The sequence below is a fragment of the Pongo pygmaeus genome, chromosome 11, assembly GCF_028885625.2.
Source record: "Pongo pygmaeus isolate AG05252 chromosome 11, NHGRI_mPonPyg2-v2.0_pri, whole genome shotgun sequence".
NCBI lineage: Eukaryota > Metazoa > Chordata > Mammalia > Primates > Hominidae > Pongo > Pongo pygmaeus.
The window spans coordinates 96,784,895-96,798,858 of record NC_072384.2 but is presented as its reverse complement, the minus strand read 5'-3'; the positions used below and the strand labels follow the sequence as shown (position 1 = coordinate 96,798,858).

General features: G+C 34.4%; 1 protein-coding gene across 1 annotated transcript in view; it reads left to right on the top strand.

The window, feature by feature from the left end:
* The window catches only part of GTF3C3 (general transcription factor IIIC subunit 3), a 35,933-nt gene extending 22,682 nt beyond the window's left edge, over positions 1-13,251 (top strand). The window contains exons 11-18 of the mRNA XM_054477092.2: positions 559-761; positions 1,083-1,184; positions 1,943-2,078; positions 4,066-4,303; positions 5,275-5,465; positions 7,155-7,279; positions 10,500-10,652; positions 12,518-13,251. Coding sequence (XP_054333067.1) covers positions 559-761; positions 1,083-1,184; positions 1,943-2,078; positions 4,066-4,303; positions 5,275-5,465; positions 7,155-7,279; positions 10,500-10,652; positions 12,518-12,640 — 1,271 coding nt within the window. The 3' untranslated portion in view covers positions 12,641-13,251. The remainder of the gene's footprint in view (positions 1-558; positions 762-1,082; positions 1,185-1,942; positions 2,079-4,065; positions 4,304-5,274; positions 5,466-7,154; positions 7,280-10,499; positions 10,653-12,517) is intronic.
* Positions 13,252-13,964: the final 713 nt, after the last annotated feature.

The window sequence follows — 13,964 nt, the reverse complement described above, 5'->3', positions numbered from 1 at the left end:
GGAATGGGGCACCCACTGTGGCCAAATGCAGAACTTTCAAAAGAATCCAATACCCTGAATTTTATTAAAATCCTAACTTTAAGAAATGTAGGATGTTAATAGTTTTTAAAAGCACTATGGGCTAATAAAACATACCTGTGGGTTACACTGGTCTGCCGATTGTGTGCTCTGGTTTATATATGTGAAGATGTTTACTGCAGTATTATTTATTAGAGTAAAAATTCGAAAGCAACCTAAATGGCAAATAATATAATTACATAATCAATTTGATTATGTAACCGTTGAAAATGCCAGTGAAGACAGTGTTTAAAATGTAATGTTCAATGAATAAAGCAGAACCCTAAATTATATGTATACACTGATTACTCCTTAGCAATTTAAATTTATTAGATCGATTGATTAATAGAGATTAGGGATAGTTTTAAAGTACTAGAAATACGTATTCATTTCTTGTTATAATTTTTTATATTGCTATATTTCTTTTAAAATGGAAGAGTAATTTTGGTCAGTTTACAAATCTGTAGTTCATACTTATGCTTTATTTTAACATCGTCTTAGAATGTTTAAAGGCCTTAGGCTATATGGAGCGAGCTGCTGAAAGCTATGGCAAGGTGGTTGATCTGGCCCCACTCCATTTGGACGCAAGGATTTCACTTTCTACCCTTCAGCAGCAGCTGGGCCAGCCTGAGAAAGCTCTGGAAGCCCTGGAACCAATGTATGATCCAGATACTTTAGCACAGGATGCAAATGCTGCACAGCAGGTGGGCCATGTCACATAGAGGGAAGTTTTTCTTGGTACATTATATTTTAGAACTTTCTCCTCTGTTAAGGATGTCTCTATAGCTTATATCCAAAATTTTATTTTAGTGTTTTAATTCAAGTTTTTGAAAAATGATTTTAAGTATTGGGTTTCAGCCACTTATTACAAATTATAGTTTTTAAAATATTGGCTCTTAATTATTGTGAAAGACCATAAAGCAAATGTTATTAAAGTTTGGTTTTTAAAAATGTTTCTATGCAAATAAAACAATTTGTAGAAAAGGAATCTTGTTAGGCTTATCATCATGTGCTTATTTGTTTAGGAACTGAAGTTATTGCTTCATCGTTCTACTCTGTTGTTTTCACAAGGCAAAATGTATGGTTATGTGGATACCTTACTTACTATGTTAGCCATGCTTTTAAAGGTGGGTCATGATCTTTCTTTATGTTAGCCTTGTTGACTTTTTAAATGTTTAGTATTTCATTTAAACATAGATTATACTACTTTATAATTGTTTTACTTCATTAAACTCAAACTTTTTGAAATGAAAGATAAAAACAAAAAAGCTGGAGATTATTGGTATATGACTGAAAGTTCTTGACAGCAGCTTAAGTGAAAATCTTCCCTAGTACATATTTAGAAAAGTGAGCACCATAGTCTATCAGATATTGGCCCTGTGAACAGTACTTTGTGCCAAAATTACTCACTTTGCAAAAGTATTTTCCAGATCTAATATTCTTTCTGAGTCCAGCTTATTTGCAGGGAGGTAGCTCTGTGGGTGTATCTCTGGGGATGTGTGTGTATGCATGTTATAATGTTAATGTGAATTGCCTTTTTTCTTTCTGAGGTGAGGAATGTGACCCAAAATTCCTTTGGTAAGAGAAAAATAAGTCAGTTCATTCTAATTTTAGTTTTTTAATGTAGTAATTTGGTTTCCTTTTTTCTTACTAAGGGAGCTTTCAGTCTTGTGGCACCTGTGACCCATAGGTTTTCTTTAAAAAATTATTGTTTAGAGCTGGGTATGGTGGCATGTGCCTGTGGTCCCAGCTACTTGGGAGGCTAAGGTGAGAGGATCACTTGAGTTTAGGAGTTCAAATCCAGCCTGAGCCAACATAACAAGACTTTGTCTCTAAACAAAACAGTTATTGTTTAAAGAATCTGAAATTTTCATCTTTAATTCAGGTAGCAATGAATCGAGCCCAAGTTTGTTTGATATCCAGTTCCAAGTCTGGAGAGAGGCATCTCTATCTTATTAAAGTATCGAGAGACAAAATATCAGACAGCAATGACCAAGAGTCAGCAAATTGTGATGCAAAAGGTAATAACTTCATTTGCATTATGTTATATAAAATTTGGCTGAATTGAAAAAGACTCATGAAGTAACACTGGACAGCAATCTAATTGAAAATATTCTTTTCAAATAAAATGAAATTTTCTAATGTAAATCTCTCAAATGTAATAAACTCATTCGATGTTAAAAAGGAAAGGCTAAATGTAAATACTTTAAATTAAAAAAATTAAAAGGAAAGCATCTGCTTGGATCTGTGAAAGAAGTAAAACAAAACTTTGACTTTTTAAAAATATATTTTAAGAAATTTGTGAAGATTAGATGACAGTGTAGATTATTTGTCCAGAGACTTCACTTATATATATTCCATTCTCTATGAAATAATTTTTAACAAATGTAGCAATAGTCATAGAAACTCTTTGAAAATAAGTTGCTGTGACCTAGTCTGAAGTAATATAACTTTAAAAGATGACAGCTTCTACCTCTGCAGCTTGTGTTTTTAACCATGTTTCTGTATGTTGTATTTTTCTCCCTGTGTGATCTGTCTGTTTTCTTTTAGTGATTCCTCACTGGAGGTCCATGGTTAGTTTTTCTTAGGCTCATAAGGTTTTGTTGTTTTGTTTTGTAAATTTTATCATGGTGAGGATCACATTACACTGGTGTACCAGGATAGGATGAACTAAGCCTTTTTTATGTTACATGCAACTTTGTACTGTGATCTTTTCACTTTACATTTTCTCATAGACATTTTATCTTCTTGCTCTGTTCTCTTCATAGTTATATTTAAGGAATGTGTAATATTCCATTGGATAGTGGTTCCGTAATTTATTTAATCATTTTCTTATTTTTTGGCATATGATCACTTTTGACAGTTTTCTTTTATAAGCAGTAATGTAGTAAGCATTTTCATACATACAGATTTGTCCATATTTTGATTGTTTAGCATAGATTCTCAGAAGGAAAATTATTGGCTCAAAGACAGTAAAATTTTTTATGGCTTTTGATATTCCTTAAGGGCTATAAAAGGGAGGCTTTTTACAGAGAACTAAGGAAGAGAAGGAGGTTGTTAAAGAGACATTTTAAGGCAGAGAAAATTGAGATCAGAAAAAGATGAAGAACTTGAATCTCAAAGTATGAATTTGAAGTCTTTTGCTGAGCAAACATTTGAATGCCTGTATGTATGTAATCCTCTATCACTGGGGTCCCCAACCCCGATACCAGTCCATGGCCTGCTAGGGACTGGGCTGCACAGCAGGAGGTGAGCAGTGAGTGGGCAAGCGAACATTCCCACCTGAGCTTCCCCTCCTGTCAGATCAGTGGCAGCATTAGATTATCATAGGAGCGCAAACCCTATTGTAAACTGCCCATGCGAGGGATCTAGGTTCCACGCTCCTTATGAGAATTGAATGCCTGATGATCTGTCACTGTCTCCCATCACCCCCAGATGGTACTGTCTAGTTGCAGGAAAACAAGCTCAGGGCTCCCACTGATTCTACATTATGGTGAGTTGTACAATTATTTCATTATATATTACAACAATAATAATGGAAATAAAGTGCACAATAAATGTAATGTGCTTGAATTATCCTGAAACCATCCTTCTCAGCCCTGGTCCATGGAAAAATTGCCTTGCATGAAACTGGTCCTTGGTGCCAAAAAGGTTGAGGACCGCTTCTCTATGGGATTGCAGTCATAGAAAGAATACTTGTTCTACGCTGGAGGAGATATATCCTAGCTAGCATGGAGAAATGCAGATGGAACTAGCTGGAACTTGTAGAGACCAAGTCCGAATCAGGTGCCTGGGAATGCAGATTGTTAAACTGGCGGAGAAGAAGCAGATAGTATTGAAGGAGTGTAAGCAAGCAACTACCCCTTCTCATCTTTGTCTGGAGAGCACTGGCAACAATTTAGGCTCATGGTTATTAAACTTGTCTTAAAATTGATTATGTGAATTTTTCTAATACTGCTATTTCTGGAAATACAGTGTCCTAACTGGTTTACATTGGTCTCATTTTAGCAATATTTGCAGTGCTCACAAGCGTCTTGACAAAGGATGACTGGTGGAATCTTCTGTTGAAGGCCATATACTCCTTATGTGACCTATCCCGATTTCAAGAGGCTGAGTTGCTTGTAGATTCCTCATTGGAATATTACTCATTTTATGATGACAGGCAAAAACGCAAAGAACTAGAATACTTTGGTCTGTCTGCTGCAATTCTGGACAAAAATTTCAGAAAGGCATACAACTATATCAGGTGACTTCCCAGTTATTTATTTTAATTAGATTCTTTAATAGAGTAAGTACATGTACTTTGATTTAGAAGCTACTTTACTTTTGGCTCTCCTGTTAAACAATAAACTGGTTCATTGGTGATTCTCAGAGGCAGTATATAAGAAGATGCACTCTAGGACCAGACTTTCTGGGTTCAAATCCCAGCCCTGACGCCTACCGGCTGCGTGACCTTAGGCTAGTTAGGTAATCTCTAGCGCCACAGTCTTCCCACTTATAAAAGGACATCATAATACTACCATCTCATAGGGTTATGATGAAGGTTAAAGGAGTTGTTATGCCTTTTTAACAATGCCTGGCAATTATTATTATTATTATTATTAATATTTGAGATGGAGTTTTGCTCCTGTTGCCCAGGCTGGAGTGCAATGACACAATCTCGGCTCACCGCAACCTCCCGGGTTCAAGCGATTCTCCTGCCTCAGCCTCCCAAGTAGCTGGGATTAAAGGCATGTGCCACCAGGCCCAGCTAATTTTGTATTTTTAGTAGAGACGGGGTTTCTCCATGTTGGTCAGGCTGGTCTCCAACTCCCGACCTCAGGTGCCTCGGCCTCCCAAAGTGCTGGGATTACAGGCGTGAGCCACGGTGCCCGGCCAATGCCTGGCAAATATTATTATGAGTTGTTATTCGGTACTGCAGCTATAGTGGGCAAGGAGAGAAAAAGTGAAACCTAAACCACTTGCTTCTGTTTTAGTTTAAAAGTTTTGTTGAAAGTAGAAATAAGATGTAGAAACACTAACTTAAGCAACATTTTCTGGGAAAAATCTTTTATTGCGTAGGAGAGTTTTGCTTTAAATAGGTTGAAACTATCTGCTTTTCCTTGTTGGAGGATGGTACATTTCAGTGCTGGTAGGACAGCACCGAAGGGTTTCATTTTCAGAAATCAGGAAGATTTTTACATTATTTTCTCCCTCACCCTCTTCCTGCAATTTTAGGATAATGGTAATGGAAAATGTCAATAAACCCCAGCTCTGGAACATTTTCAATCAAGTTACCATGCACTCCCAAGATGTACGACATCATCGCTTCTGTCTCCGTTTGATGCTGAAAAACCCAGAAAATCATGCCCTATGTGTCTTAAATGGACACAATGCATTTGTATCTGGTAGTTTTAAGCATGCACTTGGTAAGTGTCCTGGCATGTGACTTTGTCAAGCATAAATAGTGTGAAGAGCCTAGCCTCTGGATTGGAACTGTCTGGGTTAATTAGCAGCCCCACTGTGACAAATTATTCTACCTCCTCTTGCCTCAGTTTCTTGATCTCTAAAATGGAGATAATAATTGGACCTACTTTGTAGATTATTGTGAAAATTAAATGAGTCAATATAAAGAACTTAAAACAGTGCCTGGCACATATAGTAAGTGGATATAATAGCAAAAATGATAATTACTAATATTGATATTTGTTATTCTAATTAAGCTTTGGTTGTAAAAGGCTGATATAAGTCTTATTTAAAGGTCAACAGTTCTCCCTGCTTAGGCCTATTTTTAAAATGATTTTCATTAATTATGGATGCTTTTGCCACCAGATTTTAATTTGCTATAATACAAAACATATTCAAGATTTGCTGAAAGTTCATTCCTTTAGGAGATAAATCTATATTAAGATTTATTTATGTGGTGCTTACTAATTCTAATTAAACTCAAGGAAACTTCATTAATTATTTATAATAAGGAATTTCTGTAATAAAGAATCGGAAGTAAGCAAGTATTACTTGCAGAGTCTCCTTTAAAAAAAAAAAAAAGAAGAAGCAAACAAGTAGAAAAATACCTAACTAAATGTTTAAACTTAAAATTAGGCATGCATGTCTTACTACCTAAAAGCTGGTGTTGCCAGATTTACTTCTTATGAGTAAACTATGGTTTTTGGCTATTTAATACTTTCATGATTCCTTGTGTATGGCTCGTATTTTTATCACTGTTCATCCAGTAACCTCAAACATCAGATGTTGAAACATTCCTCTTTTGCGTGTGCTTTGTGGAATTGTTTTATATTAAGAAAATATACATATTTTATTTTCCTATATTAGAAACTTTTACAAAAGGTTAAAATGATAGACAAATGGCAGTCTACCATCTTTGCTGCCTAAGAGATTCTGTGGTGCCATTCCTTCCAAAATAGAAGCCAGAAGGAATAGAAATTTTAGTCTATATGTGATCATTATATGTTATTCCTTTATGAGAAAAACTTGCTTAAATTCCCCTGCTGCATATGATTAGGCTTTTGACAAGAGATGATTGTATATATGGAATACATGTAATTCATAAAACTCCAAATTCTTATTCTGTTATTGGATACATTTAGCTTTCTCAGAAAAAAACAAATAGTTGCTACATTTGGGAAAACACCACCCGTAGTCTAAAAAACAAAACAAAGCTTTCCTCTTCTCACCTCCATGATCCACCACATTTGAATTTATAAAACAGATCAATTGATTCTATAGAAATGTTCACCAAAACACACCTCCTCCATTCTTTTCAAAATAGATTTAAGGTCATAAAATAGATTTAATGATTGCAGCTGATAAATTGTTTATTTTGGAAGTATTACTTTACATGGAAATGTCTAGCTGTGCCTAGAAAAAGTTAATTTAGTTCCTCATATGAATCTTCATGGTCAGCATACATTCATGGGGAACTTGTTTTAATTATATTTTATACATTGTTTTAAAATTCAAATTAATAGGTCTCTGGTTGCTATTTAAGATAGAATGTCCACCTTATGTATGTTAAAATCAGTAATGTTTGGCCTTAAAAGTGTTGAAGAAATAAAGAACTCTTGTCACCCCGTCTGACACCACTGCTTATTTTCCAGGACAGTATGTGCAAGCCTTTCGCACTCACCCTGACGAACCTCTTTATAGCCTCTGTATAGGCCTAACCTTTATTCATATGGCATCTCAGAAGTATGTGTTACGGAGACATGCTCTTATTGTACAGGTAATTCACTCAAATTTCTCGTTACTTGATTTTATGTTTCTTAAAAATGAATATACTTAATACTTTTAAAAAAATCCTGCTTCAAAAGTAATATACAATGCTCTCAGTACACATGACGGGGTCCCCAACATTTACCCCACTGTTCAGCACTCAGCATATAATTATACTCATGATTAAGACTTTACAGCGATATAGTAAAGGTACACAGCCAGGTCTTTAGGGACAAGGACAAAGACACAGGCAGAATCTGGAGGAATGCACTGGCAGGCTTCCTTATAGTCTGGTCCTCAAGGTCTCTAGCCATCTTAGGTACTGAAGATTCACTTAAAGTAGTTGAAAAAAAAAATTATACAATAATATGATTGTGCCTGTTTCCTTACACCATCACCAACAAATTGTTCTTTTAAAATTTTGTGGTTCTTATAATAATTTGAAATTATGTTTCTTGTTGTCTACCTTAATAGCTTGTCTCTTCTAATAAAAGTTTAAAGTCCAGCAGATCAGAAATCTTGTCTGTCTTGTTCACTACTTTGCCTTCAGCATTTTCATTTCTGTGACTTCATTTTTGTATGTTTGATGTTTCCAAAGTATGATATGGTATAGACATGTCTTTTATTAAGTAGTAGGTGAGAAAAGAAAGAAAATGTTGACTTGAATGGAGTAGCAGGGTCTAGTAAGGGGCTTTTTGTTTCTTTTGAAGTAAAATGGTTAAAATAAAGCCTGCATTAAAATGGTGATAACAGTTGAAACTAGGTATGGGTTCATTAAGGTGGTCTCTTTACTGTTGTATATTTGAAAATTTCTATAATACGTTTTTTAAAAACCCTGAAAAACAAAAACTTCTAAATTTTTCCTTTTTTATATTCTATCTACCTTTTCCTCAAAGCTTCTTTTTCTTCCTTAATGGATACTATTTGCTGTATTAAGTAATGTAGGATTGTGTATAAATTAAACGTAGCGCTCATTGTGTGCCAGGAACCACGGACATAGCAGTAAGTAATAGGTGGAATTTCTTGCCCTCATAAAATTCTGGTAAAAATTGATAGGAAAATTTTATGGATTAACTCATTAAATATGTAAAATATGTAGTTTTTGGGCTTGGTAGGACAAAAATTCATATACTTTGAAGTAATATGGAAGCTAAATTTCAAGTTACTTTTATAGTTAAATAGGAGGTTTCAAATGGTTGGAGGTAGAGATGAAACGAGGTAATGAGTATATGGAAGTTCACTGGACTAATCTCTTTTGTGTATGTTAAACATTTTCCGTAAAAAAAGTTTCTGAGAAGCAGGTTTTATTGTAAATGGCATCATTTCTGAAACTTTTAATTTCTTATTTTTCTTTCTTCCTGCTACAAGACTATAGTTAGTTTTCTATTATACTACCTAAAAAAAAAAAACAATTTTTTTTATGGTTTATTATCTTTCTTACCTTTATATTGTATTAAAAGTAAAATCGTTAATGTTTCATTACTTCTACTTTTATTTAATATCATATAGACAGTGAGTACATTGGGCCCTTTAGTGATTAATTTGATTTAAATGTTTGAAATGTAACATAATGTTAAAAGAACTCTTTTCTTTTCAATTTAAACTGTGTGTTTTTGGCCGGGCACAGTGTCTTACACCTGTAAACCCTGCACTTTGGGTGGCCGAGGCGGGTGGATCACTTGAGGTCAGGAGTTTGAGACCAGCCTGGCCAACACGGTGAAACTTGGTCTTACTAAAAATACAAAAATGAGCCAGGTGTGGTGGCGTGTGCCTGTAATCCCAGCTACTCGGGAGGCTGAGGCAGGAGAGACGCTTGAACCCAGGAGGTGGAGGTTGCAATGAGCTGAGATCACACCACTGCACTCCTGTGTGACAGAGCAAGACTCCATCTGGGAGAACAGAACAGAATAGAACAATAGAATTTGTTTTGCAGTTTTTTAATTTGATAATTCACAGTACCTATAAAGTGGCTACCCACATTGGCTAGTTTTTAAATCACTAAATATTATTGGAATAGTCTTTCAGATTATCCTCTTAAATTTGTTAAACATTTCTTAAAGGGCAGCAAGTTATTCCATTATTGTATTAGAGGACCTACAGGTTCATTTGCATTACAACAATTCATCTGAGATTACTATTCCTTTTTCCTCATATTTTTATCTTTAAATTTGTCTTGTCATTTTTAACTATGAATACTTGATATTTCTTTGCAATTAACAGTCAAATAGTCTGCTGGTACTTAAGAGAGCTGTGTGTTTCAGTGGAATAGAGGTCATAGTCACACAAATAGTTTATTTTATTATGTAGAAAGTATGATTTGTATACTGAACATGAGTATTACTACCCCTAAAATGCATTCATTTAAAATAATTCATTTTTATTATTTATTTACCTATTTATAAAGGAAAATTTGTGACCACTTATTATATAGCAGATCATCTAGAGAAGAATTACATTTTATATTCTATATTCATAAATTAGTTGATTTATTCTTAATTATCTGGTAATATATTTGATTACTTAATTAGGACTCTTGGACCTTTGCAATTTGTAATTTCAGTGAATGATAAAAGCTGAAGCTCTATTAAAAGGGAAAGTGAATATGGGAAGAGGTAAAGAAACAAGTTGCTTTTTGGACTGTGTGACCCACAGGGAGCCAGTGTCATTGTAGTGGTGCTCTGAAATAGTTTCTCCATAGTCTTTGAGTCAGAAGCTTTCAGGAGAAAAAAAATCCAGTTTTTTGGGTTAAGAGGTTATCAAGGTCCTGAGAAGTAACTTATAAAAGGTAAAATTTACCTTAAAAGGTTAAGTATACTCAAGTGAATTTGCTCCTGAGAGGAAACCTTTGTACATTATCATTATTTTATATCTTGCTCAATCTTTTAGGCATCACTCTCACATCAAGAAGTTTATTGGCCTATAATGGCACAAGCCAACTTGAAATTATTTTTTTAAAGTTTTGTGTACTTGTAGATTATGAATCTCTGGTAGCTAGTTGTAACATTTGACTGTCTTCTGTGAATATTTATATCTAGCTAAAAAAAATTCTTACATCTTCAGAAGAGCTATAATGTTGACACCTAACTACACTGTAATACTACACAGTAATAGGACACTAAGCAGATAGGTTTTTAAAAAATATTTGTATTTTCAGCACCTGGTAATACAGTGGTCTAGTACATAGTTGTCAAATCAGTGAAATATTGAATTATCTTTTTCTTTTTGGTTAGGGCTTTTCCTTTCTAAATCGATACCTCAGTTTACGTGGGCCCTGCCAGGAATCATTCTACAATTTGGGCCGTGGCCTTCATCAGTTGGGGCTGATTCATCTTGCAATCCACTATTATCAGAAGGCCCTGGAGCTCCCTCCACTTGTGGTAGAGGTATTGTGCATTTTTAAAACTGAGACACTTCATTTCATCTGTCTGTAGATAAGGGCAGTTAGCTAAGTCCAGCCAGTAAATTATAGCTTGTATATTAAAATGTATTTTCTCTTACTCAGTATGTTTACGTAATTATGTTCAGGAACAGGTAGCACTTCGACATCTGAGCCTTATGACTGGACCAGCAACCATATGAACATATACAGCTTGTGGCTGTGAGCACTTTAGTTCCCAAGGTAGTTCCTGTGCTTTACAGACAGGAACTGGTAGACATAACGTCTGAATATTGAAGAATATTGTGACTGTTTCCAAGTGTAACTCACATGTTTCTTTATAAAGATGAAAGACCAGTATTAATGTAGTTTTTTTTAAAGATAAAGTGTTGCCAATACCATGATGATCTGTGTTTAAAGTCTGATTTGTATTTTAAATCCTGAAATATGTTAATTTTTAAATGTATTTTAACATAGCACTGTATTAGAAAAAAACTTTTAAAACTCATAATCCCTGTATTCCCTCACAATTGTTTTCTTTTTTTTTTTTGGAGATGGAGTCTTGCTCTGTTGCCCAGGCTGGAGTGCAGTGGCACGATCTCGGCTCACTGTAAGCTCCGCTTCCTGGGTTCACACCATTCTCCTGCCTCAGCCTCCCGAGTAGCTGGGACTACAGGTGCCTGCCACCACGCCTGGCTAATTTTTTGTATTTTTAGTAGAGACGGGGTTTCACCATGTTAGCCAGGATGGTCTCGATCTCCTGACCTCGTGATCCTCCCGCCTCAGCCTCCCAAAGTGCTGGGATTACAGGCGTGAGCCACTGCACCTGGCACAATTGTTTTCTATTAGTGTTCAGTTTAAACAAATGAATATATATTTTTATAGTGATGTTGTTTTTATATATAAATTTACTATTTGAATATGTATTTTATACATATTTAATATTTATACATGCATATGTATATATATAAATAGGTGTATATGCATATTCATATATACATATTTATATATATTTTTATATGTATAAAAACACTATTGTTTACCCACACCATTTATTCATCTTTGCATTTAATACTATAGTCCTGTCAATATTACCGGAGGCAGTTTTCAAATACACCTAAGAGGTTGTTTATTAAAGGTTGTTTATACAGTGTTATTTCATAAATATTGTTACATCTTGTTCCTTGAGCTTTATAGGTATCATTTTTAATTGTTGCAGATTTTTTTTCAGTTGACCCAAAGTTTTTATATTGGGGAAGATTAGAAACATAGGTCTAATCTATTCCATTGAATTCATTGCTTTGTTATGTATGTGGGAAAAACTATAATACCCCTGAGGTAATATTAGACTCAATTTGTTGTATCCCTCCTAAACCTACACTTTATATGCCTTTCTGTAATAGCATAGGAATTGTTTTCCCATCTGGTCATTGGTGTTCATTTAATACTATGTTATTTTTACACAGAGAAGTTTTTTATGAAGTCATACCAATCTTTCCCTTTATAGTTGCTACTTTTGCTATCATAAAAAGGACTTTTCCTATCCAAGATTATATTATCCCATTGTATTTTTTCTTGTATGGTTTCTTTTTTAACTCTAAAATCCAAAATTCATCTGGCGTTTATTCTGCTGTAGCTTGTGGGTGAGACTTTAAATTTACTGGCTAGACAGTTAAAATATTTGATGATGCTGTTAACTGAATCAGCATTGATCCAAGGTATATGCATAGTTTTATAGTTTTTTTTAGTACATGAGCTTTAATAGCTTTTGAAAACTTACTTACACTTATAAAACTATTAATTTGCCATAAAATTGTCCCGGTTGACAGTTGGAAATATTAAACATAAAGGTATCTATCTTTTTCTCCCTAGGGTATAGAAGTTGACCAGTTAGACTTACGAAGAGATATTGCCTACAACTTGTCTCTCATTTATCAGAGCAGTGGGAATACCGGAATGGCTCAAAGGCTTTTGTATACCTATTGTTCTATATAAAGCACCGCAACTGAGAACGGAGCAATGGCAGCTGCTGTGTGAGGACCAGTATCTTCTGTCTCAGGGCTTATTATTTGTAACTCCAAAATAGAAATGACAATTTCAGAATTACCTAACAGTGTATTTATTTTTAATATGTGATAATGGTCTTGTGGTATATATGCAAAATTATTCCTACAAAAATTTGTATATTGTTCTGTCATTTTCCTTTCACATTCTATAGTGAATTGTTCCCAATGCTGAAATGGACGTATAAGCCTTTGAGCTAGCTTGGAATTGAATACACTATTTTTCACTCACACCATTTATTCATCTTTGTATTTAATACTATAGCTCTGTCAATATCACATGAGGCAGTTTTTCAAATACGTATAAACAGAGGTTGCTTATTATTAAAGGAAAGACAAAGTGGGACTCTTTATGATGTCATGACCATGATAACTAAGCACCTAAGAAAATGTAAAATAGTTATGTGGTAGGTAGAAAGACAAATAATTTAGTTTTTTACTTTTCACCTGCATGTATCTTAGCTACCTAAACTGAAACATGGGAGGCTGGGCTTAATTCAAAATATATTGCTCCAAGGCAAATAAAAAAATGCTTTATCTATATTTGTGGCTTTCTGATGAAAAAATAGAGAAGAGCTTGTTCAATAACAGGACATGGTTTCCATTTCAAGATCACAAGGAATATAAGACTGGGCAAGTAGTACGTATGGAATAAAGGACATACTGCTGATAAAGTAAAAAACTTTTTTTTTTTTGCTCATCTCCACTATTGTATGTTTTTGAATTTAAGTTAACTATACTTTTTAGATATACTGTTAGCTTAATAACAACTTTTTAGGGAAAAATAAATGCTGTAATTAATGTGCACATGGGTTAGTAACACCCAGCCCAATTGTGGGAGGGAAACAAGTAGAGGCTTAGGATCAAAGAAATAAAATTGGGACTTATTAGAAATTCTTACCACTGTTTCTACTGTACACAAAACTTTCTAGTTGAGCAGAATTTTTATGCAATAAGTAAGTAAATATATTGTGCACTCTGTATAATTTAAGTACATTTTATTTTTATAATTGAGGTTGTTTCACATGCTTATTTTTTACTTCATGCCATTTATAGGTAATGGTAGAGGTAACTGAGATACAGTAATAAGTTAGACTTGTGTGTTGGAATTCTGTGGAACTGAGCATTCTGTGCTCCAAGTTTCTCTCTTAAATTAGCTCACTGGACTGTGGCTCCAGTGTCTACTAAATAGCCGTGGAGAAAATAAGTCTCCCTGAGGGAAAAAAAAAAGCTGATATTGCATAGTTTTGTTTAGC